The 27,398-nt window shown below is 48.3% G+C and overlaps 1 protein-coding gene across 3 annotated transcripts in view; it reads left to right on the top strand.

Annotated features, from left to right (window-relative positions):
• TBCD (tubulin folding cofactor D) overlaps positions 1–27,398 on the top strand; it is a 175,074-nt gene that overhangs the window by 106,983 nt on the left and 40,693 nt on the right. For all 3 annotated transcript variants that reach the window (XM_064270429.1, XM_064270430.1, XM_023556745.2), the window contains 7 exons: positions 644–701; positions 6,687–6,716; positions 11,257–11,342; positions 16,095–16,175; positions 19,041–19,114; positions 21,100–21,217; positions 26,823–26,883. In XM_064270429.1, coding sequence (XP_064126499.1) covers positions 644–701; positions 6,687–6,716; positions 11,257–11,342; positions 16,095–16,175; positions 19,041–19,114; positions 21,100–21,217; positions 26,823–26,883 — 508 coding nt within the window. The remainder of the gene's footprint in view (positions 1–643; positions 702–6,686; positions 6,717–11,256; positions 11,343–16,094; positions 16,176–19,040; positions 19,115–21,099; positions 21,218–26,822; positions 26,884–27,398) is intronic.

The following is a 27,398-nucleotide window of genomic DNA, read 5'->3' as shown; positions in this document are numbered from 1 at the left end:
CCTGGGGGGGATCAGTGCCTTGGGAGCCCCATGTCTAGGGGGTATCCACGCCTTGGTGGGCCCAGAGCCTGGTGGGGGATTGACACCTTGGAGGCTCAATGTCTAGGGGGGGGTCAGTGCCTTGGGAGCTTGATGCCTAGGGGGGATTGACACCTTGGGGGCCTGATGCCTGGAGGGGTTCGATGCTTCAGGGGCCTGATGTCAGCGTGCTTCAGGGGCCTGATGTCTGGGGGGAATCAATGCCTAGGGGCCCGGCATCTAGGAGGGAATTGACACTTCAGGAGGCCTGACGTCTAGAACAGGATCAATGTCTGCCGGGGCCTGATGTCTGGGCAGGATCGGCATCTAGGGAGAATTGACACCTGGCGGGGGGGGGGGGGAGGGCTAATGTCTAGGGCAGGATCAGTGTCTGCCGGTGCCCGATGTCTAGGGCAGGATCAGTGTCTGGCAGGGATCGATGCCTCAGGGGCCTGATGCCTGGGTGTGGGTAGTGTCCCCTGAGAGGCATCTGATGCATTGGTAGTGAGCTGCAGCAGGGCACTCTGGGAGCACCTGGTGAACAGTGGGTGAGTCATGGTGAATGGCCTCACATGGCCTGTCACTCTGAGAGTCCCTCTTAGCTGACTGTCACCTGTTTTTGCAGTGCTCTGGTGATTGCCACCGTGTTTGATCGAGACGTGAACTGCAGAAGAGCCGCCTCGGTAAGCTCTCGTTTTGCTTCTTTTTGTGAGGGGTAGTCAGCTTCTTGGCACCAGCTCAAACTGTGAGCGCCTGACTGCCCAGTTGCCATGACACTCCACACCGCTCCCGGTGCCTCCCTTGCTCTCGAAGCAGGACAGCGAGGACAATGTAGGTGGGTGCCACGGGGTATGGGCATGGAGGCCGCATGGTATTGGTGCACTCGCTTTGTGCTGGGTGACCTGGTCTGTGGATGGCCTTGGAACTGTGAGGGGAGGTCAGCACCAGGTGCCCACCCCAAGGAGACTGGGACAGGCCAGATGACCAGACACAGCTCAAGTGGCCGTCCTTTGGAATGGGGGAACCACTTCTGTGAGTGAGACCTGGCTGTAACGGCAGAGCGGGCCATTTGCAGGTGGTTTGCATCTCAGAGGCACATCACCAAGCACAGTGCCTTCAACCACGGGCGTTCTGGGGTGTACAGGGTGTGCCAAAGGTACTGAGTGTGCTGGGGTGCCAGAGATAATATTGGGTGTATAGGGACGTATAGGGTGTATAGGGGTACCAAGATGTGCTGGGTATCACAATGTGTTGGGATGTGCCAGGGTGTACAGGATGTGCCGGGTACCAGAGTATGCTGGGGTGTGCCGGGGTATACGGGATGTACCAGGTACTGTATGATGCTGGAATGTGCCAGGGTATACGAGATGTTCCGGGTACCAGAGTATGCTGGGGTGTGCCGGGATATACAGGATGTGCCGGGTACCAGAGTATGCTGGGGTGTGCTAGGGTATATAGGATGTGCCAGGTAATAGAGTATGCTGGTTGTGCTGGGGTGTATAGGACGTGCCAGGTAATAGAGTATGCTGGTTGTGCTGGGGTGTACAGGATATACCGGGTACCAGAGTATGCTGGGGTGTGCTAGGGTATATAGGATGTGCCAGGTAATAGAGTATGCTGGTTGTGCTGGGGTGTATAGGACGTGCCAGGTAATAGAGTATGCTGGTTGTGCTGGGGTGTGCAGGATGTGCCAGGTAATAGAGTATGCTGGTTGTGCTGGGGTGTACAGGATATACCGGGTACCAGAGTATGCTGGGTGTGCCGGGGTGTGCAGGATGTGCCAGGTAATAGAGTATGCTGGTTGTGCCGGGGTGTACGGGATGTACCAGGTACTGTAGTATGCTGGGGCGTGCCAGGGTATACGGGATGTGCCGGGTACCAGAGTATGCTGGAGTGTGCCAGGGTGTGCAGGATGTGCCAGGTACCAGAGTATGCTGGGGTGTGCCGGGGTATACAGGATGCCCTGGGTACCAGAGTATGCTGGGTGTGCTGGGGCGTACTTGACACCTACCTGGCATGTCCTGCACAGTTACCAGTAGAAGCTGTGTTTTCAACACAGATGCCTGGCCCCACTCTGGGCGAGTCCAGTGATGTTCGGCTGGGTTCTGGACATGTAAGGTTCTAGCAAGCTCCATGATTGCTTCCAAAAATACTCTGCTAAAATTTTGATGGAGATTGCAATGAACCTATATATCGAGTTGTGGAGAACACGTCTTAATAAATTGTGTCTTAATAATGTTGAATCTTCTAACCATGAACATGTCTCTCCATTCATTTAGATCTTTCAGCAATGTTTCGTAGTTTTCTTGTGCACAATTCTTGTACTTTTTTCGTTGAATTTATCTCTACGTGTTTTATTCTTTTTGATGGTATTGTGAACAGAATTGTATCTTTAATTTCATTTCCAAAATGTTTGTTTTTAGCATATAGAAATAACAACTGAATTTTATACTGATCTCATGTTCTGTGACCTTGTGGACTCGTTTGTCAGTTCTGGTTGTTGTGTTTGTGTTCTGTATGGTTTTCTACATATGGGATCTTGTCATCTGTGAATAAAGGCAGTTTACCTTTTCCCTTTCTTAATGCCTTTTGTGTCTTTTTCTTACCTAATCACCCTGTCCAGAGCTTCCAGTACATACAGAGTGGAAGAGGCGAGGGGGGTGTCTTTGCCTTGACCTCAGTGTCAAGGAGTGGCATCTGGTCTTTCACCCTTGAGCATGATGTCAGCTGTGGGTTTCTGTAGATGCCCTTTAGCAGGTGGAGGGCCTTCCCTTCTGTTGCTACTTTGTTGAGAGCTTTTATCATGAATGATGTTGGATTTTTCAAATGCTTTTTCTGCATCTGTGAAGATGATCATGTGGTCTTTGTCATTTATTCTGTTGATGTGGTGTGTTAATTGATTTTGGGTATCAGACCAGCCTGGCATCCCTGGATAAATCCCACTTGGTCTTGGTGCATAACCCAGTTTTATGTGTGGCTGGATTCACTTACCAATGTTTTCTTGAGGACAGTTGAGTCTCTTATTCGTGAGGGATGTTGATTTGTAGTTTTGCTGTGATGTTTTTGTATGGCTTTGGTATCAGGGTAATGCTGGCCTCATAGAATGAATCAGGAAGTGTCCCCTTCTGTTTTCTAGAAGAGTTTGCGAAAGATTGGCATTGTTTTTACTTAAATGTTTGCTAGGACTCACCACTGAGCCCCTCTGGACTGGGATTTTCTTTATGGAAAGATTTCTTATTATTCAAATTCTTTTTTCAGCATAGTGTGTTCATCTTTTCTGTTTTTTCTTCAGTCGAGGAATTTCTCCATCTCACCTGAGTCGTCACACATGTCGGCAGGATGTTAGTGGACGTCTGTCGGCCACCTTGTTTTCTGTCCCAGTATTCTCTCACGTTACAAATTCCGAGGAGTTTCTGGTCATTTCTCTAACTACTCCTCCCTGGGTTCCAGGACTGTGGTGACAGCTCCCTCTGTCCAGAGCCTCTTGAGTTTACTGGTCAGCCTCGGCTGCCTGGCACAGCGGCCGACTTGGAATGGTGCACAGTTTGTTGTTGTGAGCGAACGACTGGGACAGTGAATAAAGGGGTGGGAATCAGGTTTGGTTGTGCCCATGATTAGTTTTGTGACCTCTGGTAAGTGGGTTAACGCAGTGAAGAGGGAGTTCCTCTCCAAAATGAGGAGCTGAGTCACATGACACCTGAGGTCTTCCCAGCTCCGAAATTCCATGGTCTTCTGTAGCTTATAGTGGTCTGCCTGCTCTCCACACCCAAAAGCAATTGGTGTGTAAGTCTTCCTCTGACTCAGGTCCTTTAAAACTCCTTTGTGTCTGGAGAGTTTGCCAGGAGAGCTCGGAAACCCTTCTTTGTTCCTGCATTTGCTCTCCTTTTAAGCATGGTAGAAAGACCAAGGAATAACTTCTTGTTAAGTCTTCCCACATTTGCCCTTGTGTTTAAAAGCAGTAAGGTAAGAGTCCTTGAATTGTAACCAATTTTTGGTTAAATCTGTACTTATAATGTAATGCTTCTGTTTTCCTTTCTGTTTACTATAAGGAAAGGCATTTTCATGTGAAGTAGTAATAAAATCAGAACAGGTATGACATTTATGAACCCTGGAGATGAGGTGACAGATTTTTTTGCACATTCACAGATATTTGCTGCAGTTAATCTGAAGCCCAGCGAAGCTTCAGTTCTGTTACACACCCTCAGATACTCAAGGGCCAACACCCTCCTTGGCTCATGGTGGACTGTTGGCAGCTGGTGGACAATGTACATGAAGTACCTAAGGGGGTCTGGCAGACCCCACAGCTATTAAGGCAACAGGCTGTTTTTACTTCTGTCGTCATCATTATTAATCCGAGATGTGGGAAGCAATATGGCAGTTTGGGCAGTGATGGGGCCCCATGCCTCCTCCCACTGCACGCCGCCACCCTCCATGTATCTGAGGAAGCAGCCTCACGGAGGAAGCATTTTATTTCCAGTTAGCAGCTACTCAGTCCTTTTCAGATGAGCTTCAGACAAGTACATCTTTTACCTCCCACTGTTTTAACCGTACAGTCTCCAGGTAAACAGACTTACGTGGTGGCTAACAGAAAGCACTTCTCACTGGTTTACAGAAGGCTGACCTTCCCCCACTGAATCGCTTTTGCATCTTTGTCAAGAGTCAGCTGGGCATACTTGTGTGGCTCTACACCTGAGTGAGTCTGTATCTGGATGAGTCTGTATCCCAGTGGGTCTATACCTGGGTGGGTCTGTACCTAAGTGGTGGGTCTGTACCTGAGTGGTGGGTCTATACCTGGGTGGGTGTACACCTGGGTGGGTGTACACCTGGGTGTGTCTGAACCTGGGCTCTCTGTTCTGTTTCATTGATCCACACCTGTCTTCTGCCATTGCCACACTGTCTTGATTACTAGAACTGTGCAGTAAGCCTTAATATTTCCTCCCACTGTCGTCTTTTTCAAGGTTATTTCATCTAGTTTAAGGCTTGTGCTTTTCCGTATGAATCCTGTATTAGTTTTTACTGTTCAGATGTGTCACCAGAATAGTAAACGTGTTCTTAGTGTTGTATGTGGTTTAAGTGAACGTATCTTTTTCTGTGTTGCCTCTTGATAGTTTTTGTTTATTATTTCTTTAATGCATTTAGTGGAGAGAGTATGGAATGGCACGTAGCAGGAGCGAGCCTGCCCCCAGCTCCAGCACAGCCTCCAGTTTAAAGCCCAGAAGCCGTCCCTGAATTGCCATCTTCCCTGCGCTCCTCACCCTGGAGACACCCTGTGCTTCTGGTTTCTGTGTAACCTGCCGGGGGTGCCCGGCCCACACAGATGTGTGTCTAGACAGCGTGGGGGTCAGCGCAGACTCCGGGGTCTCAGTGTTGCAGTTTATTGACTTTTTGTTCATCTTCTCTCATTCTCCTGCGACCCTGTGGTAGAGGATGACTGTGTGGGCACATGGAGGCTGTGAGGGCCTCAGCCTGTTCTCAGGAAGCTGCTCCCATGCTGAGCCGCCCACAGTCAGAGAAAACAGCTCTGTCGGGTTGTCCTCCTCCCAGCTCTGGCAGAGTTTGCAGCAGCGAGGAGGCTCCTCTGGGCCTCTGCCAGCTCTTACCTGCTTGTGGTCCCTGCAGCTCCGGTTTGTGGTCCCTGTGGCCCTGGTACCCTGAGCCCTGCCTTTGACCCCCTTCCCTGTGCTGACCCACACCTGCTCTGACCATGTGCGGCAGTGCGGGCTGTGCTTGACACTCACGTGATGGCAATGTCGGACGGCCCCCACCTGTAGGAGGTGTGTCACTCTTAGGGGGCTGAGGCTGGGAGGCCAGTGGATGGGTAAACAGGAAGGGTGTTGTCCTCAGCACACACTGGCCTGTAATTGTCAGCCTGCTCTGACCTGTGGTCACACCCACACACAGTGGGAGGTGAGGGAACCCTGTCACTGAGGAGAGGGAGCAGCACCTGAATGAACTCCTGGGGCCCCTGAGCTTCATGTCTCCTGGTGGCCTGTGTGCAGCCCTGCCCAGTGTGTGGCCCGCGGCTGTAGTCCGCACCTGAATCCTTGTTTGTGACAGCACTTCCCTGACACTCGTCACCAGCAGGTGTGTCTCCTCTAGGGAGTGGCACAGACACTGCTGATTCAAGTGTTTACATAAAGTCCCCAAGAAGTGTTTTGGGTGTTATACTTTTTATTTTTTTAAGAATCAACTCTATCTGGCTGTATTTCGGGTGTTTACACTTCCAGGGCCTTAAGTGTAGGTGTTTTTGCGTGGCTCAGCGTTTCCCAGAGAGGCCGCTCTAGAGGATATGTATGACGTAAACCTGAGCTCCTGATTGGTGGCCGTGCAGCACGCTGGTCTCAGCACCAGGACGTGTGATGTTGTAGAGCTGAGCTCCTGGATGGTGGCCGTGCGGCACACTGGTCTCAGCACCAGGACGTGTGATGTTGTAGAGCTGAGCTCCTGAACAGTGGCCATGCGGCACACTGGTCTCAGAGAACACCTGAACATAGGAGCAGGGTGACAAACAGCCCTGAGGCCCTGTTGAGCCAACAATGAGGGCTTCTGTTTAAAACTAAAGCCACGGGTCACTTATACTGCACTGTGTTTGTTTTGAACTTATCTTCTGATGTTTAGCAAAAAGCAAACTTAACTCACCTTGCTCTGTTTGTTCTTTCTGTTCTTAGGCTGCTTTCCAGGAGAATGTGGGAAGACAGGTAAGGCTACTTTTAAAATCTTCATTCCTGAAACTTCTGTGATATAAAAGTAGTAACATTTATAGCTGCACACTTCGGATATTGCTTGTCCAACGTGGGTATAGGATTTATACCAGAGTAAAGCATGCTTCACCCAGAGACTTCTGATTGCAGATTCACTCCTAAGAGGACTCAGGAGTGTTAACACATCACAGTGGGCAGTGGGTCTCCAGAGAACCTGAACGTGCAGGTGACCTGTGCGCAGGTCAGATGTCGGCATCTACAGTGGGCAGTGGGTTTCCAGGGAACCTGAACGTGCTGGTGACCCGCACACAGGTCAGACGTCAATGTCTACAGTGGACAGTGGGTTCTCCAGGGAACCTGAACGTGCAAGTAACCTCCACACAGGTCAGACGTCAGCATCTATAGTGGGCATTGGGTTCTCCAGGGAACCTGAATGTGCTGGTGACCTGCACACAGGTCAGACATCAGCACCTACAGTGGGTAGTGGGTTCTCCAGGGAACGTAAATGTGCAGGTGATCTGTGCACAGGTCAGATGTCAGCATCTACAGTGGGCAGTGGCTTCTCCACAGAACCTGAATGGGCAGGTGACCTCCACACACAGGTCAGACATCAGCATCTACAGCAGGCAGTGGGTTTCAGCCCTATTCATGTTGCTTTCCTGATTATTACCCCTAAGTCTAAAACCAGTTGCCGCCGAGTCAGCTCTGACTCATGACGACCCCATATACATGCGGAGTAGATATAGGCTTCATGGAACTTCCAAGGCTGTGACCTTTCGGAAGCAGATCACTAGGCTTGTCTTCCAAGGTGCCTCTGGGAGGACTAGAACTTCCAAACTTTTGGCTAGCAGCTGAGCATATCAACTGTTTGCACCACCCAGGGATTCCTGTCTTGAATGTAGGCAGAACTAAAATTCCCCGTCTTAAAGCATTGTATGCGTTTCATTGAAATTGTTCAAGAGGAATACTGGAGGAGCCACGGAGGAGGGCCTTTTCCTTTTCTGTTGCTCAGAGGAGGCAGCCAGGCAGTGTTCTCAGAGGGGTGCCGCTCCCTGAGATTGGAACTGGCCTCCGGCCTCCGTGTCAGTCAGCGTCAGGACTTCTGTAATCTGAACCTTGGGGGTTGAATAGAGAGAATTTTCTGTGTGGTAGAAGATGGCTAACCCCTGAAGGGACAAAGAGAGCTCTTGGCTATGTTAGGGCAGCAAGGGTAGAAAGCTCCAGAAGGTGGTGCCGCCTGCGGGAAAAGTGAACGAGGAAGAAATGAGCAGGGGCCCCAGGCTGAGATGGGGCTTCTCTGGGCGTGGCTGGGCCAGCCATGTAAAAAAGGAACTTGCTGCAAGCTGACCTGCAGAGTTACCAGCCATTGGGAAGGGTACGCCCAGTGCCCAGCCCCACCAGCAGTTGGCAGAGTCTCGTCACCACCCTGTGGGGAGAAGAAGGTGCAGAGCCCAGCCCCTGACCAGCGCGAGGCGACCAGTCTGTCGGGCATGTGATCAGGTCTGCTGTGCACACCCTGAATGATCTGAGCAGTTCCTTCGTGAGTTCCAAAGGGTATGGACAAGACCGAATGAGGGTGACAAGCCACGGTGGGATCCTGCCCAGGGTGGTCTGAGCGATGTCTGTCTGTGTAGCTGACACAGAATGCATGGACGTGGGTGGCGAGGAGATACATCTGCCGGCCACGCAGGTCAGTTCTGGGAGCACCTGGTAGGAGAAGGAGAGGTGCCAGCCTTTGTCTAGGTTGAAGCTAGCAGCCAGGACCTGGTGGCCCCAGGAGACACTCTTTACCTGTGTTGCCCAGACTTGGGGCATGCTCCTGAGTAGGGGCGCCTGGTGCTCAGAGTGTCAGGACGCTCTCCCGCACAGACGCCTGGATCCCCTGTGCCCAGGCTCCCATGTGCAGACACCCAGTCCCCCAAGTGGGCACCTCCTGCCAAGGTCCTTCTGTGTAGACACCCAGTCCCTCAAGTGGGCACCTCATGCCAAGGTCCCTCTGTGTAGACACCCAGGTCCTCTGAGCAGGCATCTCATGCCAAGGTTCCCTGCGCAGACGCCTGGGTCCCCTATGCAGATACCCAGGTCCCCCGAGTGGGTTCCTTGCATTAAGGTCCCCCTGTTTAGGCACCCGAGTCCCTGGAGCAGGCGCCTCACACCAAGGTTCCCTGCACAGACACCTGGGTCCCCAGAGCGGTCATCTCGTGCCAAGGTGCCTCGAGTAGGCACCTCGTTAGGCACTCAGGATTACCCTGGTGCAGAGATGTGGTTCCTGTCCTCAGGCAGTGATGGCATTCCATGTGACAACTTCATACGGGCTGCGCCCCTGGGAGTCTCAGCAGATTTCGTGTGGGCACTGCCTACGGCCCCTCCTTGCACTCTGGCTGTGCGGAGGGAACCTGGCAGCGAGAACACACAGGGTGTTTGCCGAGTGGGTGCTCCACCCTCCAGGAACGGAGCAGAGGAGGCCTGCCTGCCCTGGAGGAGCTGGGGCCCCGTCTGCCCCTGGAGGAGCTCCGTGGATGGTGCAGATGGGGGACCTTTACAGTTGGATGGTAGACATCGGAGTCTCACGTCAGAGTCTCAGACCCCTGGCTTGAATTGTCCACACTGGAGCGACTCCAGCAGGGCTGGGGAATGTCCATCCCTGAAACCATATGTGGTCCTGAGCCGGGGGCTCCCCTCCTGGAAGCTGAGCTCCATCCTCAGTGCCCCCTGTGCAGACCCCCGAGCCATCACCTCCCAGGGAGTACCCTGGGACGCTGTTTCTCATGTGGGTTCCTGAGGAGTTAAGAGTCAGCTGGGGAGCAGGTCTCTGTCCTGTCACACAGTCACATAGAAAAACAAGTGACTGTGGCCTGTTTGTCCATCCCCTCCTTGCAGAGACGAGGAATCCAGATGTAGTAGCTGGTGGGACGGGGGCTCCAGTGGGAGTCCCCAGGATTTTCAGGAAAGTATGTCCCCAGCAGGTGTAGCTGTATGCATGGTGCTGTTTATTCACAAAATCATTACATAGTGGTGTACAGTCGAACAATCTAGTGCCAGAATTAATGCTAATGAAGATGGGACTCTGAAGGGTTTGGTTTCTGGGCCTGGAAAGACCAGAAGCTCTGGGTGGGCGTCGGAAACTCTAGCTGTCACTCAGTAGGAAACCAGAGGAGCTTTGCCCACTGGCTGTGAACAGGGCTTTTCATTTAACTTTGTGGCTAAGGTGAGTCTAGAGGGTGAATTTAGAGAGCTTGAGATGATGGTTGTTACACCAGGTACTTCTAACTCTTTGAATTTAGGATGGTGGAATGGATGCCGTGTTCACATTTAGCTGTGTTGTTAGACACTCTGGTTTTCATGTGTAGATGGAGCAGCAGACCACCATTTTTGACACTGTTTTAATGTTAGTAATTATCCTGAATTCCTATAAAAATGTACAACTGAATCTTAAATGTGGATCTTTGTGTACTGGTTTTACCTAGAAGCTGGCTCTGTATGTGGACATCATGGGCAGTGCTGTGACAGGTGTCTATGGAACCCTGGGGTGTACCAGCAGTTTGTGTTTGCATAGGTTCTCCAGCCTGTGAGGTACAGGAGCCTGGTTGGGGGTATCAGTGGCAGAGTGTGTTTTTCTGAGCTCTGCTCATGCCAGCTCTGCAACCAGTAGGAGCACCCACCAGCGTCCCTCACGTGGCCTCGGAAGAAAAAAGGAATAAACCAACTCCCCAGTGAAACCATCTGGGCCCCGCAGGCTGAGCAGAGGACATTCTTTGAGATCTCTTAAAAATTCCTCATGGTTGATAGTTGTAAGACTTTCTACCTCTGTGTTAAAAATTTGTCATTTATATTTTCTTAGAGATTTTATTTTGTTTCTAGTTTCTCAGATACTTTTGTCAGCGGGTGGTGGTACCAGTAATAACCTGCAGACTTTGTGGGAGTGGCCGGAGGCTGAGCCTGGGTGGCCAGAGGATCCTGAGAGTGTGGATGGAGGCGCCCACCCTGGTCTGAGTCTGGGGATTTGTTGCTTGTCCTCAGGGCCCAGGGGTGCTAGTTATTAGGTGCTGGCTGTGTGCAGCTTTGTGTTGGGTGGTTTTGCCCTCACAGCTGTTGTGTAAAGTGTGGGGTCTTGTCTAGGCCCCGAACCAGGCCGTTCCTGGGGTTCCGCTCTGACCCAGGACTGCACTAGCCACCTGCCCTCCCCAGTGAGCTGCTTGGGGCACAGGGGACCACAGGGGACTCAGATCAGTGGTTCTCATGCTGCTGAAACCTGGTGTCTCTCTGTGGCCGGAGTGTATTAAAGAAAGGCCTCTTAGGGCATTTTAAAGTTGAAATGATTGAGTTGTTTGAAAAAATAACTATTTTAAAGGGATTTAAGTAATTTAGCACAGGCTTTGGTGCCCAGGAGCACAATTTGGGGGTCAGCACTTCTCTGACCATGGCCTCACTCTCTTTGCTCATCATTGTCATGTACGTGAATGCTGTCATAGGTGTTTTGGAACTGCTCATTCAAATGGTCTTTCTTCTTTTTTTCCATTTTGCTTTTTTAAATTAGGGCACTTTTCCTCATGGCATTGATATTTTGACCACAGCTGACTATTTTGCTGTTGGTAACAGATCCAACTGTTTCCTGGTTATAAGGTAAGCTTTCCATATTTCTCTAAAAATACTATATTTTCTTTGATTTAAATGCCCAAAACCAGTCTCCACCGTTGTCCTTCTTCATCCTGCAAGATTCAGAAAGACTAAATGTAGCCTGTGTGTGAAAAGCTGAGAGTGGAATTGGAACAGATACTGAAGCTTTGCTTCACCTTGATGGACACACTTGGTACTTCACATCCATTGGCATAAAGTCTGATTGTGAGACTTGTGTGTACCTGTGGAAGAGGCAGTGACAGGCTCCAGGGTGGTGACTGGAGCTAGCACTGTCTCTGGTAGTCACTTTTTACTGTGCTGTCCTGTTCTGCTTGTGGTGTCTGTGGGGGTTGGTGCTGTCATGTCCTGTTCCTGCTGTCTGTGGGACTTGGTACTGTCATGTCCTATTCTCTGGGGCTTGGTGCTGTCGTGTCCTATTCCTGCTGTCTTTGGGGCTTGGTGCTTTGCAGGGGAATAGCCGCAAGTCAGAATCCTGCCTTCCTGTTGCTGACAGCTGTCTCCATGTGTTATCAGGGCACCAGGCTTTTCAGAGTAAGGCCCCGGATTGGAAGTGACTGATGCTTTTCCCTTTCAGTAAACAAGTATTTTCCAAGTTGAAGTTATCTCTAGATTGTTTACAAGATGAGTAAGAAAGAGGTATTTGAGAAATCAGGTCAGGGAATAAATATTTAACATCCCTAACTGCAGCTTGTGGCAATCACATCAAATTCTTTGTACTTGATAATTTAAGGACTAGGGAAAGTACTTGTTGTAATTAATCCCTTCCAATACTAATTCAAATAAAACAGGCATGATTTTATGAAATGATTTATTGGCTTTAAATTAGGAGAAGAACCATGCACTGTGCTTTTTTTGCCGTTATTTGTCCTCAGGATAGATTCCTGGGACTCCTTCTTTGCAGACTGTGCAGAAATTACATTTCTCCATAGTTGGCACGGACAGAATTTTTTTTTAAATGCAACATTTGCCTTCTTTCCCAGAAAAAAATCTTAGACCACACATGCCATCTGTATTTTTAGCATCCTTCCCATTTTTCCTCAGCATCTACTGATGTATGTGCTTTATCAGTTCTTTCCTATTTTCATTCTTTTTTTTATTATTAATATTTGCTCATGTGTTTTTATGTAGAGAGCCTGCTACTCTCCCCACCCCCTCAAATTTCTAGGGTAAAATAACTCAGCTAATTCTAGTCTTGAGGTTGTGCTTTGGTAGTTTGTATCTTTCACTGAATTTGTCTATTTTATTAACAAAGTTTTCCATAATATTCCTGTATTTTTACATCTGTATTTTTTCTACCATTTTTCTATGTCATAGACTTCTGCTCTGACCGTTATCGTTTCTTTCCTTCTGCTTACTTGAGTTTTACTTTGCCCTTCTTCTCGTGTTCCTTAAGGTGGACACTTTAAGGTTGATTTGGGCCTCCCCCCACCCCTTTTTTTTTTTTAATATAGGTATTTAGTGCTATAAATTTACCTTTTCAGTGGCTTCAAATACGTTATTTCCCTTTTGATTTCTTCTTTGACTCATGGGGTATTTAGAAGTATGATAATTAGTTTCCAAGTATTTGGGGGATTTTCCAGATATCTTTCTGTTATTAATTTCTAATTTTATTCAGTTGTGGTCAGAGAAAATATTATGTGTGACTTGAACGCTCTTGAATTTACTGAGACTTTTTAATGGTCCAGAGTGATCTGTCTTAGTAAATGTTCTGAGCTCACATGAGAAGAGGTGTAGTCTGCTGGGGTTGGGTGGCCCGTAGTTTTCATCAAATATGGGAAATGTTTGGCCATTGATCTTCAAATATTCCTCGTCCCTGCTGTCCCCTCCTCTCCCTCCAGGTCTCATAGGTCTTAGGTCATGTGAAGTTCCACAGCTCAAGGAGGCTCTCTTTTTTTCAGTGCTTTTTCTTTCTTTCATTTTGGGTAGTTTTACTGCTTTGTTTTCAAGTCTGCTAACCTTTGTTGTGTGTGGTTTAATCTGTCATTACTTCCGTCTCAGACACTGGGGTTTTGATCTCTGTAATTTCAGTTCGGGTTTCTTCTTTTTTTCCCAGTCTTTCTCATGTCTCTACTTCTTCTACCTTTCTGAGTGTGTGGAATACCATTCCTGTAATTGCTTTAATGTCCTTGTTTGCTAGTTCCAACCTGTCTTTGAGTTCGGAGTTGGGTTCAGTTGATGTTCTTTTTTTTTTTAAATAATTTTTATGGTACTTTAAGTGAAAGTTTACAAATCAAGTCAGTCTCTCACACAAAAACCCGTATACACCTTGCTACACACTCCCAATTACTTTCCCCCTAATGAGACAGCCTGCTCTCTTCCTCCACTCTTCTCTTTTCGTGTCCTTTTTGTCAGCTTCTAACCCCCTCCACCCTCTCATCTCCCCTCCAGGCAGGAGATGCCAGCATAGTCTCAGGTATCCACCTGATCCAAGAAGCTCACTCCTCACCAGCATCCCTCTCCAACCCATTGTCCAGTCCAATCCATGTCTGAAGAGTTGGCTTCGGGAATGGTTCCTGTCCTGGGGCAACAGAAGGTCTGGGGGCCATGACCACTGGGGTCCTTCCAGTCTCAGTCAGACTGTTAAGTCTGGTCTTAGGACAGTTTGGGGTCTGCATCCCACTGCTCTCCTGCTCCCTCAGGGGTTCTCTGTTGTGTTCCATGTCAGGGCAGTGATCGGTTGTGGCCGGGCACCATCTAGTTCTTCTTGTCTCAGGATGATGTAGTCGCTGGTTCATATGGCCCTTTCTGTCCCTTGGGCTCGTAATTGCCTTGTGTCCTTGGTGTTCTTCATTCTCCTTTGATTCAGGTGGGTTGAGACCAATTGATGCATCTTAGATGGCTGCTTGCTAGTGTTTAAGAACCCAGATGCCACTCTTCAAAGTGGGATGCAAAATGTTTTGTTTAATAGATTTTATTATGCCAATTGACTTAGATGTCGCCTGAAACTATGGTCCCCAGACCCCTGCCCCTGCTACGCTGTCCTTCGAAGCATTCAGTTTATTCAGAAAACTTCTTTGCTTTTGGTTTAGTCCAGTTGTGCTGACCTCCCCTGTATTGTGTGCTGTCTTTCCCTTCACCTAAAGTAGTACTTATTTACTACCTAATTAGTGAATGCCCCTCTCCCACTCTCCCTCCCTCCCCCCCTCATAACCACAAAAGAATGTTTTCTTCTCAGTTTAAACTATTTCTGAAGTTCCTATAATAGTGGTCTTACACAATATTTGTCCTTTTGCAACTGACTAATTTCACTCAGCATAATGCCTTCCAGGTTCCTCCATGTTATGAAATGTTTCACAGATTCCTCACTGTTCTTTATTGATGCATAGTATTCCATTGTGTGAATATACCATAATTTATCCACTCATCCGTTGATGGGCACCTTGGTTGCTTCCATGTTTTTGCTATTGTAAACAGTGCTGCAATAAACATGGGTGTGCTTATATCTGTTCGTGTAAAGGCTCTCATTTCTCTAGGATATATTCCAAGGAATGGGATTGCTGGATTGTATGGTAGTTCTATTTCTAACTTTTTGAGGAAGCACCAACTCCATTTCCAAAGTGGTTGTACCATTTGACATTCCCACCAGCAGTGTAGAAGTGTTCCAATCTCTCCTCAGCCTCTCCAACATTTATTATTTTGTGTTTTTTGGATTAATGCCAGCCTTGTTGGAGTGAGATGAAATCTCATTGTAGTTTTGATCTGCATTTCTGTAATGGCTAATGATCGTGAACATTTCCTCATATATCTGTTAGCTACCTGAATGTCTTCTTTAGTGAAGTATTCATATCTTTTGCCCATTTTTTAATTGGGTTATTTGTCTTTTTGCAGTTGAGTTTTTGTGGTATCATGTAGATTTTAGGCATCGGGCGCTGATCGGAAGTGTCATAGCTAAAAACTTTTTCCCAGTCTGTAGGTAGTCTTTTTACTCCTTTGGTGAAGTCTTTGGATGAGCGTAAGTGTTTGATTTTTGGGAGCTCCCAGTTATCTAGTTTTTCTTTTACGTTCTTTATAATGTTTTCTATACTGTTTATGCCAAGTATTAGGGCTTCTAACGTTGTCCCTATTTTTTCTTCCATGATCTTTATTGTTTTAGATTTTATATTTAGGTATTTGATCCATTTTGAGTTCGTTTTTGTGCATGGAGTGAGGTATGGGTCTTGTTTCATTTTTATGCAGATGGATATCCAGTTATGCCAGTGCCATTTGTTAAAAAGACTGTCTTTTCCCCATTTAACTGTTTTGGGGCCTTTGTCAAATACGTTGATGTTCTTTTTGCCATTGGTCTTGTGTCCTGCTCGTTGATTGGTTCCTCAGGGTTATGGTGACATACGTATGTCCAGACACACCGTTGCACACACAGTGGTCATGTGGAACCATGGCAGTTCAGCTTCCAGCTGAGTTTGTCTATGTAGGACTTGACTGCAGGTCTAAGTGGGAGTGTGTCACGGGTGGGGGAGGGGAAAGGGGTGGCAGTGCAGTTGTGGTCTGGGATGAGGTACCTCTCAGGTGCTCTCAGATACGAAGGCTCTCGCCTCACATACCCTTTGACCCAGAGTTCTTCTCTCACCTCCGGTCTGTGAAGTCTGCAGTCGGCCTCTAGGAACATCTGCTGTGAATATGAAGAGTGAACTCTTATGATCTACAAGGAAGCCCTCCAGCCCTGCACACTGTGACTCGGAGTATGCTGAACTCCTCATCGGAGCATCTCCATTGACCTGAGCCTGTGCTTTCTTGCAGTGTGTTCATTGCTGGGTTTCCAGAGTACACCCAACCCATGATAGACCATCTGGTTGCTGTGAAGATCAGCCACTGGGATAGGTAGGTGTTGTCTTTGTTTTCTCTGATTAGCTGTATACATAAGCTTACCTGTTCAGATAAGAATTCTTATTTTTTTCCCCGAAGGAGAGATCAAACTGAGCTTATAAGCCTTGAGTATATTTTCTCATTGTGGAAACCATGGTGGCAGAGTGGTTAAGAGCTATGGCTGCCAACCAAAAGGTAGGCAGTTCGAATCCACCAGGCACTCCTTGGAAGCTCTGTGGGGTGGTTCTGTTCTGTCCTGTAGGGTCACTATGAGTTGGAATCATTGTAGATGTCATATATTAAATTAACTTTTGAGAAGTAATTAAAATCCCAGTCTCCATGCCAGACATGCTGGTTAATGCTGTGTGCTCGGTTTTACTTCTGGAGGCCTTGGTCATGTATGTCTGGCAGCCATAAATGTGCCCGCACGAGCGCTGTGTTTTGGCGTGTGGTGGGACAGTCCTTCCCAGCACACCTCAGCTCACTCAGCAGACGGCAGCCGGTCACCCAACCCTGTGCTTGGCCTGGCCGCTTGTTTTACCTTCTGAGATGGCTCATGGGAGCTAAGTAGGTCCTACTGTCTGCATAATTGCAGAGCAGTTTCCAGGTGTGTTAGCATCTTGTAGGCAGTTAGATGTGTCTCTCCAGCGGAAAGGCTACGTGTGTCATCCAGAACGTAAACAAGTGTGGGTGCCACCAGCTGTTGCCACCACCTCCAGAAGGCGTAGGTGTCTCCTTGCAGGAAACTTGGTGCTGCTGTCAGTGGCACAGCAGACACGAAGCTCAGCATGGCCTGGGTGCAGGCAGTCTCTCAGGAGGCAGGATCCCATATTCAGGGTGAGTGGTACTTGCAGAAAGTTCTTCCTGATCCTCCAGGAATGTGTTTCATCTTCTCTGAGGACCAAGGCCTTGAAACTATGGCTCGTCGCTGCTGCGAGGTGAAGCAGCCTGGCATCCCATGGGCGTGGAGTCCATGCAGGGCCTTCTCTGTGAAGGGGCGTCTTGGGTCGTGCCCTCGAGCTGGGCCGACCCGCCTGCCAGAGGAACTCACTGTTCGTGTCCCTGGTGGACTCTTCCAGAGAGTGGGATAAGTTTCTTAGTTAAGACATCACTGCAGATATGATACTAAAACACTCCTAATTAGGAGCAAATGAGTAACTCTGCCTATTCCACAGCTCATTAGCCAATAGGGAGCCCCGGTGGCAGAGTGGTTAAAGTAGTTGGCTGCTAACCAAAAGGTTAGTGGTTCAAACACATCAGCCACTCTGCAGGAGAAAGATGTGGCAGCCTTGCTGCCATAAAGATTTACAGCCTTCGAAACCCTATAGGGTCACTCTAAGTTGGAATCAACTTGATGACAGTGGGTATTTTTTTTTTTGGTATCAGCCAGTAAGATATTTAAAACCAAAGTTGTAAATATATAACCCATGGTGTTAGACTAAACTTTTTGGACTTACCGTTTACTTTTCTGAGACAGCAAACTAAGTAAGGCCTGCGGGCCAGTTACCTGATTTTGTACATAAAGCTTTATTGGAACACAGCCATACCTATTTGCTTACCTGTCATCTCTTTGGTTACATATTGCTTTTGCTACAACAGCAGAGTTTAGTATTGGTCACAGAGACAGTATGGCCCACGACCCTGAAGTATTTACTCTCTGGCCTTTTAAGAAGACGTTTGCTGACCCTGACATATGTAATACATGTATAGCTGTTACAGGAAGTCACTAACTGGCCGAATCATTTCAGTTTTTTTTGCCCTGTTGAGGTATCATTTACATATCATAAGGTTTACTCAGCCCAAGTGTATGATTCAATAATTTTTAGTAAATTTATAGAAGTGTGGAAACAAACAAAAAAACCCAGCAAATCCATTGCCGTTAAGTGGATGCTGACTCATAGCGACCCTGTAGTACAGAGTAGAACTGACCCACAGGGTTTCCAAGGCTGTAATCTTTATGGAAGCAGACTGCCATGTCTTTCTGCCAGGGAGTGGCAGTTTAGCACCCGAGCGCTTGTAAAGGTGACCTGTCACACCACAGCTGCGTTCCATACATTTTGATGTGCTGGTGTTTTTATTTAGGTCAATATAATTTTTATTTCTTCTTTAACCCAGGGTTTATTTAGAAATGTCTTATTTAATTTCTGAATATTTGGGATTTTCCTGTACTTCCTTTGGTTTTGAATATCTATTTCCCTGGTGATCAGAGAGCTTACTGTGCACGGTTTTTGTCTTTTTAATTCATTGAGATTTGATTTGTGACCCAACTTTTGCTCAGTTCTGGTGAATGTTCCATGTGAGCTTGAAAGTTTATTTTGCGATGACTGAGTGCAGTGTTTTATAAGTGTGTGTTAGGTCAGGTTAGGAGTCCCTGGTGGCACAAACAGTTAAGTACTTGAGTGCTAACCTAAAGGTTGGCAGTTTGAACCCACTCAGAGGTGCTTCAGAAGACAGGCCTGGCTGAAAACCCTGTGGAGCAGTTCTGCTTTGCACACCTGAGGTCACCTGGAGTAGCAGTCCACTCGATGTGGCACCTGGTAACTGGGGGGAAAAGTTCGCTGGTAGTTCCCATTGCTGTTGAGTAGATTCCAACTCATAGCCAACCTATAAGACAAGAGTAGAACTGCCCCATAGGGTTTCCAAGGAGTGGCTTATGGATTCAAACTGTCAACCTTTTGGTTAGCAGCCGAGCTCTTAACCACTTCACCACCAGGGTTCCTGGTTGATAGTAGAGACTGATTAATTCTACTTGCTGGTTTTCTGCCCATGTGGACAGTTGATGACTGTCATGAATACTAGTTTTCCTGTTTTCTTTTCATGAACTAAATAAAACTAGAACCATCAGGTAAAGAAACCAACAACTCTATCCCCATCCCGCAGAGTCATCCGAGAGCTGTCTGCGAAGGCACTGCAGAACTTGGCCTGGTGTGCTCCCGAGTACTGTGCCGTGCAAGGTGGGTGTGTCTGCCCCGCACCCTCACACAGGTCTTGCAGGACAGGCCTCACATGGGCCTCACGGGACAGGCCTGATGGCCATCAAACTCAAGGATGGCTGTTGCCAGCTCGCTGCACTGCCTGTGCTGCACTTACCACACTGCTTCCTGTCCTCAGGGCTGCCCATGCCAGCCCTACCATGCCTCACTGCCGCGGTGGGGCCAGGAGGCCAGGGGAGGCTGGGGTTTCCAGGCCTCAGCTCTGCCATCTTCTAAAAGAAGAATTGGGCTTGTTGTTTCTAAAGCCCCTTTAGCTTCGTGACCTAACAATGGCATGAACTCTGTGCAGTGTTTATCTACCTCCACCTTGAGTAATAATTTTGGATGGGTGAGTGGGTGAACGGGCTCAGCGTGTCCTTTTCTAGGTCGGGAGCATTTACAGGCCACTGGGTAGTGGGTGTGGCCTTTTGAGATCTTGTTCTCCAACAGGTCAGCACTGTTCCCCCATGCCAAGTGGGCACTGTGGGCGGGGGCTGTCTGTGCTCTGTGACCTGGCTCTGATTTTGTGGCTGGTACAGGACTGGTCTTGGAGCAGCCGGGATCCCTCCAGGGGGGCAGGCCTGGAGTGACCATCGGTCATTGTGCCCACCTCTCCTCTCCCCCAGGTCAGAAGGGCCCTGTGAGTCTCAGAGTGCAGCAGCAAAGGCTGAGAAGCTTTATGTCAGAAACAGAGCGGACTTTTTTTTTTCACCAAGAAATGCTCTTTAACCTTTCCCTTCTCTCTGCTTTTTTTTCTTTTTTTAAACTCTGTAGAGACTTTTACTTTTTCATGTATTATATATCATTTTATTAGTTTTTCATAGTTTGTGTAGACTTATACTGTCTCCCATTATTATAATCCAAGACCACTAGCTCTGGCCACAGTTAGCACTCAGCCTCTGCGAGCCTGTCTCCTCGTCTGGGAGGGGTTGGTAAGCAGGGAGACTGACTGGGTAGCACCATGCCAGCCCCAGTGGACCTTGAGGGCCACAGACATACATGGTATCAGTCCCCAAGGCCCAGGCCAGGCCTCATGACACACGTGGTGTCAGTGCCCAAGGCCCAGGCCAGGCCACATGCCGCAAACGAAAGATCTGGGGCCCAGGGATCTCTTCCTGTTCCCTGTCTCTTCTCACCCTGTGTCTGAGACCAAGCAGTGTGGGCAACATCAGAAGCCCCCGGAGAGGCTGCTGTGCCTGATGGCTCACACTGCCACTCCTCAAGGCTTGCCAGGCTACTCGTGGCCCGAGGGCCCTCCCAGGCTGGGAAGGTCTGGATGTCAAAGACATTCTGCAGAGATCCTGACCATGGATAAGTTTCCTCAGTGGGAGCGTTTTCCCAGGCTACAGATAACATCCCACAGTGGGCGAGTTTTCCTAGACCACGGAAAACTTCCCTTGGTGGGTGAGTTTTCCTAGACCACGAATAGCTTCCCTCAGTGGACAAGTTTTCCTAGACCACAGATAACATCCCACGGGGCGGGGAGGGGGGGAGGTTTCCCAGACTACGGATAACATTCCAGGGGGGTGGGTTTTCCCAGACCACAGATAACATCCCATGGGGGTGTTTTCCTAGACTACAGATAACATCCCACAGGGCGTGGGTTTTCCCAGACCACAGATAACATCCCATGGGAGTGAGTTTTCCCAGACCACGAATAACTTCCCTCAGTGGACAAGTTTTCCCAGACTGCGGATAACAAACATTCCTTGGTGGGCGAGTGTCCCCAGACCATGGATGACTTCCCTTGGTGGATGAATTTTCCCAGACCATGAATAAGTTCCCTCAGTGGGCATGTTTTCCCATACCACAGATAACTTCCCTCAGTGGCACGTTTTCTCAGACCACAGATAACTTCCCACGGTGGGTGCGTTTTCCCATTTTGGTGCCCATATCTGCGTCTGTGACACACATTCTCCAGGTGCACTCATGCACTGTGCCCTCCTCTTCCTGCCTGTCTTTTGCAGTTTTCCCAAAACTGCTGTCCTTGACGCAGAGTCCCGACCTGCACACGCGCCATGGGGCGATCCTTGCCTGCGGGGAGGTCACCTGTGCGTTACAAAGACTTGCGGCCCAGGACGGCAGGTGAGGGCACAGGCCTTCATTCATGGTCTGCTGGTAAGGCTGTTCTGCCCCTCTGCAGCCCTCGTGGTATAACTACATGACCTCATGTGGGAACAGCTCATCCCTTTTAATTTCTGTTTATTTGTACCAGTGTTGAAAAGTCTTTAAGTCTCACATTTTCTTTGATGAGGTGGGTGAGTCACGGCTCTCCTCAGGTGAGTCTCATCCTGTTGCTGGAACCCCCTGTGGTCAGAATGCAGCGTTCTCTGCCCTTGGCTACTGCCTTCAGGTGTAGCCTGACCAGCACCATCTAACGCTGTGACCTGGCCCTTGGTCCAGCACCTGCTACTCGCTAGGTGAGCCGGAATCGACTCGGCGGCAGTGGGTTTCTTGGGTTTGACTTAGATTTTAAAAGCAAAGACACTTTTCAGAGATAATATCAAGTAATACACAGGTTCAGTAGTCTTGATTAACTTGTAATAATTTAAGAAACCAGGGCACATAAGTTGAAAACCATTCCCACCCAGAGTCTCCCAGCTGGCTGCGTCCCTGAGTCCTGATGCTGCACTGGACGTGGTTCTTCCAGGACACTCCGCACCTGACCATGCAGCTCCGGTGCTGACACTTAGAAGTGGCTGCTGGATTCCCTTGGTTTTCTTTCCATCTGACTTTTCTCTAAAACTCACACCTGGGGGCATGTCTCTAACCAGCTCTTGATCTCCGGTTTGAGAAAGGTATATTTTAGGTCAAGGCATGATGCTCAGCAGCCCCGGTGACACAGGCATCACCAGTGTCAATGCCAAGCAGTTCATCCCTCCAGGCCCAGCCCTCGAGCTGCCTGTGGGTCCCAATGCTGGGGCCTAGCCCTGTGCACTGGTAAACAGTTTGCAGCTAACAGAAGAGAATTCTAGAAATTTGTATCATGGTGGGAGCATAGCCTCTGGGGCCAGACCATTTGGGCTCACAGCCAGACCCTGCCCTTTTGTGACTATACAACGCTTTCCTTCGTCTCCTGGAGCTCTGGGCACTGAGAAGTGACCAGTGACAACATGTGGTCCACAAGTCCCAGATCTGTGTGTCCCCTAGTCCTGCCTCTGCCGAGGGAGTGAATGCAGACGACATGCGTGTCCTGCATACAGAGCGAATGCAGGCGGCATGCATATTCTCTGCACGCAGGAAGTGAATGCAGACACGCATGTCCCTCACACAGAGGAAGTGAATGCAGATGACATGCGTGTCCCACACAGAGGGAGTGAATGAAGACGACACGCGTGTCCCGCACACGGAGGAAGCAAATGCAGATGACACACATGTCCTGCACACAGAGGGAGTGAATGCAGATGACACGTGTGTCCCGCAGAGAGGGAGTGAATGCAGATGACATGTGTGTCCCACACACGGAGTGAATGCAGATGACACGCATGTCCCACACACAGAAGTGTGAATCCAGACAACACGCATATCTCGCACACAGAGGGAGTAAATGCAGACAACGTGCGTTCCTGCATACAGAGGGTGTGAATGCAGACAACACACGTATCTCGCACACAGAGGGAATGAATGCAGACGACATGCGTGTTCTCTGCACACAGTGAATGCAGACGACATGCGTGTCCCGCACACAGAGGGTGTGAATGGAGACATGCATGTTCCCTGCACACGGAGTGAATGAAGATGAAATGCATGTTCCCTGTACACAGGGAGTAAATGGAGATGAAATGCGTGTCCTGCACACAGGGAGTGAATGGAGACGACACACGTTCCCTGCACACAGAGGGAGTGAATAGAGATGACATGCGTGTTCCCCGCACACAGAGAGTGAATAGAGATGACACGCATGTTCCCTGCACACAGGGAGTGAATGGAGATGACATGCATGTTCCCTGCACACAGAGTGAATGGAGACGATGTGCGTGTTCCCTGCACACAGAGGGAATGAATGGAGACAACATGCACGTCCCTTGCACACGGAGTGAACAGAGATGACGTGTGTATTCCCTGCACACAGGGAGTGAATGGAGACAACACACGTGTTCCTTGCACACAGGAAGTGGATGGAGATGACACACATGTCCTGCACACAGGGAGTGAATGGGGACGACACGTGTTCCTTGCACACGGAGTGAATAGAGATGATGCATGTTCCCTGCACACGAGGGGTGAATGGAGACAATGTGCATGTCCTTTGCACACAGGGAGTGAATGGAGACAGCATGCGTGTCCTGTACACAGGGAGTGAATCAAGATGACATGCATGTCCAGCACACAGGGTGAATGCAGATGACGTGTGTCCTGCATGCAGGGAATGAGTGGAGATTACACGTGTGTTCCCTGCAGAGTGGATGAATGGAGATGACATGTATGTCCTGCACACGGATTGAATACAGATGACGTGTGTTCCCTGCAGAGGGAGTAAATGGAGATGACGTGTGTCCCCTGCACACAGGGATTGAATACGGACGACACGCGTGTCCCTCTGCCCTACCAATGCAGAGGAAATGCTCAGGAGTGTCACTGCACCTTCTCGAGGCACATGTGCAAATCGGTGTTTCTCAAACCTGTCCAGTCAGGCCCTGCAGTCCCTGTAGCCTTATGGGAGTGCAGACCCCAGGCCACTCTGGAGGCTGGTGCAGTTGTGGGGCCACACTTTGCGATGCTGTTGCATTCCCTAGGAGTTGGCCCAAGGCTGCGCCAGGCTGTGGCCTGCCTCTTCCTGCATACCTCCTGACACCTCTGGCAAGTTTCTTGTTCCTGTTTTGTGGCTGAAGTGCAGAGAGTAAGGCTGGCCCCATACACATGGAGCCCTGGGCTTGTGGTCCTGGCAGTGGCTCTGCAGGATGGGGTACCATCCATGTTGTCAGCGTGTGAGATGCGTGGTGATGCAGGCGAGCAGTGGTGCAGGGCGTCCCCATGCAGCTGTCCAGCAGGGCCTCCTCCCCAAGCTCAGGAGGTCCCACGAGAAGGACAGCCACATAAATGAAATGGAGGGACCGGGAAGACAGACACTGAGAGTGAGGAGCTGACTTCAGGAGGCTCAGGCCTGAAGCATCGTATGAAATTCTTCCAGGAGTTAATGAATCTGTGACTTATTTTTAGAGGAACTAACAGACTTATCAAAGGCACTTCATCTGTCTGTCTACTCACTCATCTATCCGTCCATCCATCTGTTGTAGTCATCATAATGTGGAATTGATGTAAATGGATTGCTTTTCTCCAGACACCTGGGTCCCTTCTTCCTCTATGACTTGTACTCTCCAGACACCTGGGTCCCTTCCTTCTCTATGACTTGTACTCTCCAGACACCTGGGTCCCTTCCTTCTCTGTGACTCATATTCTCCAGAGCCGTCTAGGCATATGGATTTGTAACCTAACTCATTAGTGAGATAGTTGATTGTAGCAACTGAGTGAGCAAAGCCACTGAGGGCCTTCATGTTGTGGGACTGTCTATTCCCAGGTGACACAATCTTATATATAAAAAATTCTGAAGAATCCACAAAAAAAGATTAGAGCTGATAAAAAAGTTGACCAAAGTTGCAAGATATAAGATCAACACACAAAAATCAGCTCTTTGTCTAGACACGTGCATTGAACAATCTGAAAAGGTAATTAAGAAAATAATCTTACTTGTAATAGCATCAAAAAGAATAAAATATTTAAGAATGATTTTAACCAAGCAGGTGCAAGATTTAAGGCCAAAAACTGTAAAACATTGTGAAATAAGAAGAACTAAATAAACAGATGTTGTATGTTCATGGGTTAGAGGATGTCGTATTCAAATGGCAGTACTCCAGTGATCTACAGAATTGTTGAAATCCCTATAAAAAGCCCAATAGCCTTTTGGGCAGAAACTGAAAAGCTTAATTCTAAAATTCATGGGTAATTGCAAGAGATCCCAAATAGCCAAGACAATTTTAAAAGGAAGAACAAAGTTGGAGGACTCATACTTAACAATTCCAAAACTTAGCACAAAGCTACAAATCAAAACAGTGTGGCACTGGTATAAGAATAGGCATATAGACCAGTGGAACAGATTTGAGAATCCAGAAATAAAACCATACGTCTCTGGTCAATTGATTTTTGACAAGAGTGCCAAGACCATTTAATGGGGAAAGAAAAATATCTTCAGAAAATGATGCTGGGACAGCTGGGTATCCACCTGCAAAAGAATAAAGTCAGGCCCTACCTCACACCATGTATGAAAGTTAAACAAATCAACACCTGAATAGAAGAGCAGAAACCCTTAGAAGAAAACAAAGGGTAAGTCGTCATGATTTGTCGGTGGATTTGGAGATGGCTTCTTAGATACGACACCAAAAACACAGGCAACAAAAGAAAAAAAAAGAGGTAAGTTGGATTTAATCAAAACTAAAAACTTTTGTGCATCAAAGGACACCATCAAGAGAGTGAAAGGACAACCCACAGAATGGGAGAAAATGTTTACAAATCATGTATCTGGTAAAGATGTCCACAATATATAAAGAACACTTACAGTTCAACAACAAAAAGACAACCCATTAAAAAAAAAAAAGACAAAGGTTTTGAACAGACATGTCTCCAAAGAAGACATATAAATGGCCAACAAACACATGAAAAGATATCCATTGTCGACAGTCATTAGGGAAATGCAAATCAAAGCCACAATGAGATACCACTTCACACTCACTAGCATGGTTATTATCAAACAAAAACAGAAAATAGCAAGTGTTGACAAGGATGTGGTAATATTGGAGCACTCGTGCATCGCTGATGGGAACATAAAATGCTGTGGAAAACAGTCTGGCTGTTCCTCAAAATATTAAACATAGAACTACCATGTGACCCAGCAATCCCACTTCTAGGTATATACCTAAAAGAATTGAAAACATATGTCCACATAAAAATTATATGTCAGTGTTCATTGCAGCATTATTCATAATAGTCAAAGGTAGAAACCCAGTATCATCAAGAGGTGAATGGATAAACAAAATGTGGTCTATCCATGTTGTCGTCAGGTGCTGCTGAGTCGATTCCTACTCACAGTGACCCCATGTGACAGAGGGTTCTAGGCTGTGATCTTTACAGGAGCAGATCACCAGGTCTTTTCTCTCATGGAGCCTCTGGGTGGATTTGAACCGCCAGCCTTTTCGGTTAGCAGCCGAGCACTTAATTGTTACGCCAGCTGGGCTTGTTGTTGTATTCATACAAGGGAATGTCATGCAGCCATAAAAAAGAATGAGGCACTGATCCATCCTCCCATGTGGATGAGTCTGGAGGACGTGATGCAAAGGAGGCCCGCTGTGAGAGTGGGCCTGCTGTACACCCTCAGCTGGCGGGAACAGCGTCTCTTCTGTGAGGTTGTGCCTTGCCATCAGCTCTGATGAGGGTGTCGGCTTCTGCTCACGCTCACAGGACTGTGACTCTGGCCTCACAAACAGGTTGCCTGAGTAGAAGCTGTCAGAGAGCGTCTTCAAGTCCCCTACTCCCAGCCCCCCGGCCCCCACCCACACTCCCTCCGCCCTGATCGGCAATCAGAAATGAGCAAGTGCAGCCACAGGGTGTACAGAGTCTGTCTTTTTAATGGGGACTAGGGATTTGAGTACTTTGTGCAAACAATCTCAGATGCTGTCTGTCATTTGGAATTCTGCAGGTCTGTCACAGACTACCTGGACGAGAAGGCCGTGGAGGGGCTGAAGCAGATTCACCAGCAGGTTTGTACGTATGGCTTAGGCCGATGTTGTAATTCAGCTATTCTGGGTATGATTTTCAGCAACCTTGGCCTTGTTACTACAGGAAAAAAGGCTTTCTTTTAGAGCACAAATAGCAACTTTCAGGCCTTTATGTAGTGCTCCAGCGGGGACTGTGCATCTCTGAGCTTATTCTTTTCTTTCTCTAACTTTATCCAGTGAAAGTAGGAACAACCAGCTAGCGTCATTAAACTCGCCAGTTTGACCAAAAATGTTTGAAGGTATCAAATACAGTGTCACGCAGTGCCTTGTCTCTCACGAGGATTTGATGAAGATGATCCAGGGGTGGTGATATTTTGCACATCTCTATTGCCACATCATGTCATGGATTATAAGTGCCCTCTTTACTACTACAAAGAGTCATCAGTGCCTTTAAGTCTTGCTAGACTTGAGAACCAAGTCAGAAAACTCATCCTTAAGATTTTGTTCCTCTGGAACCATTCTCGGTACCAAAATGTCTTAGTTGGGTTTTCTAGAAG

This window comes from Loxodonta africana, chromosome 18 (assembly GCF_030014295.1).
Source record: "Loxodonta africana isolate mLoxAfr1 chromosome 18, mLoxAfr1.hap2, whole genome shotgun sequence".
NCBI classification, from domain to species: Eukaryota; Metazoa; Chordata; class Mammalia; order Proboscidea; family Elephantidae; genus Loxodonta; species Loxodonta africana.
The sequence above is the reverse complement of the archived record's forward strand: the minus strand, read 5'-3'. Positions and strand labels throughout refer to the sequence as shown.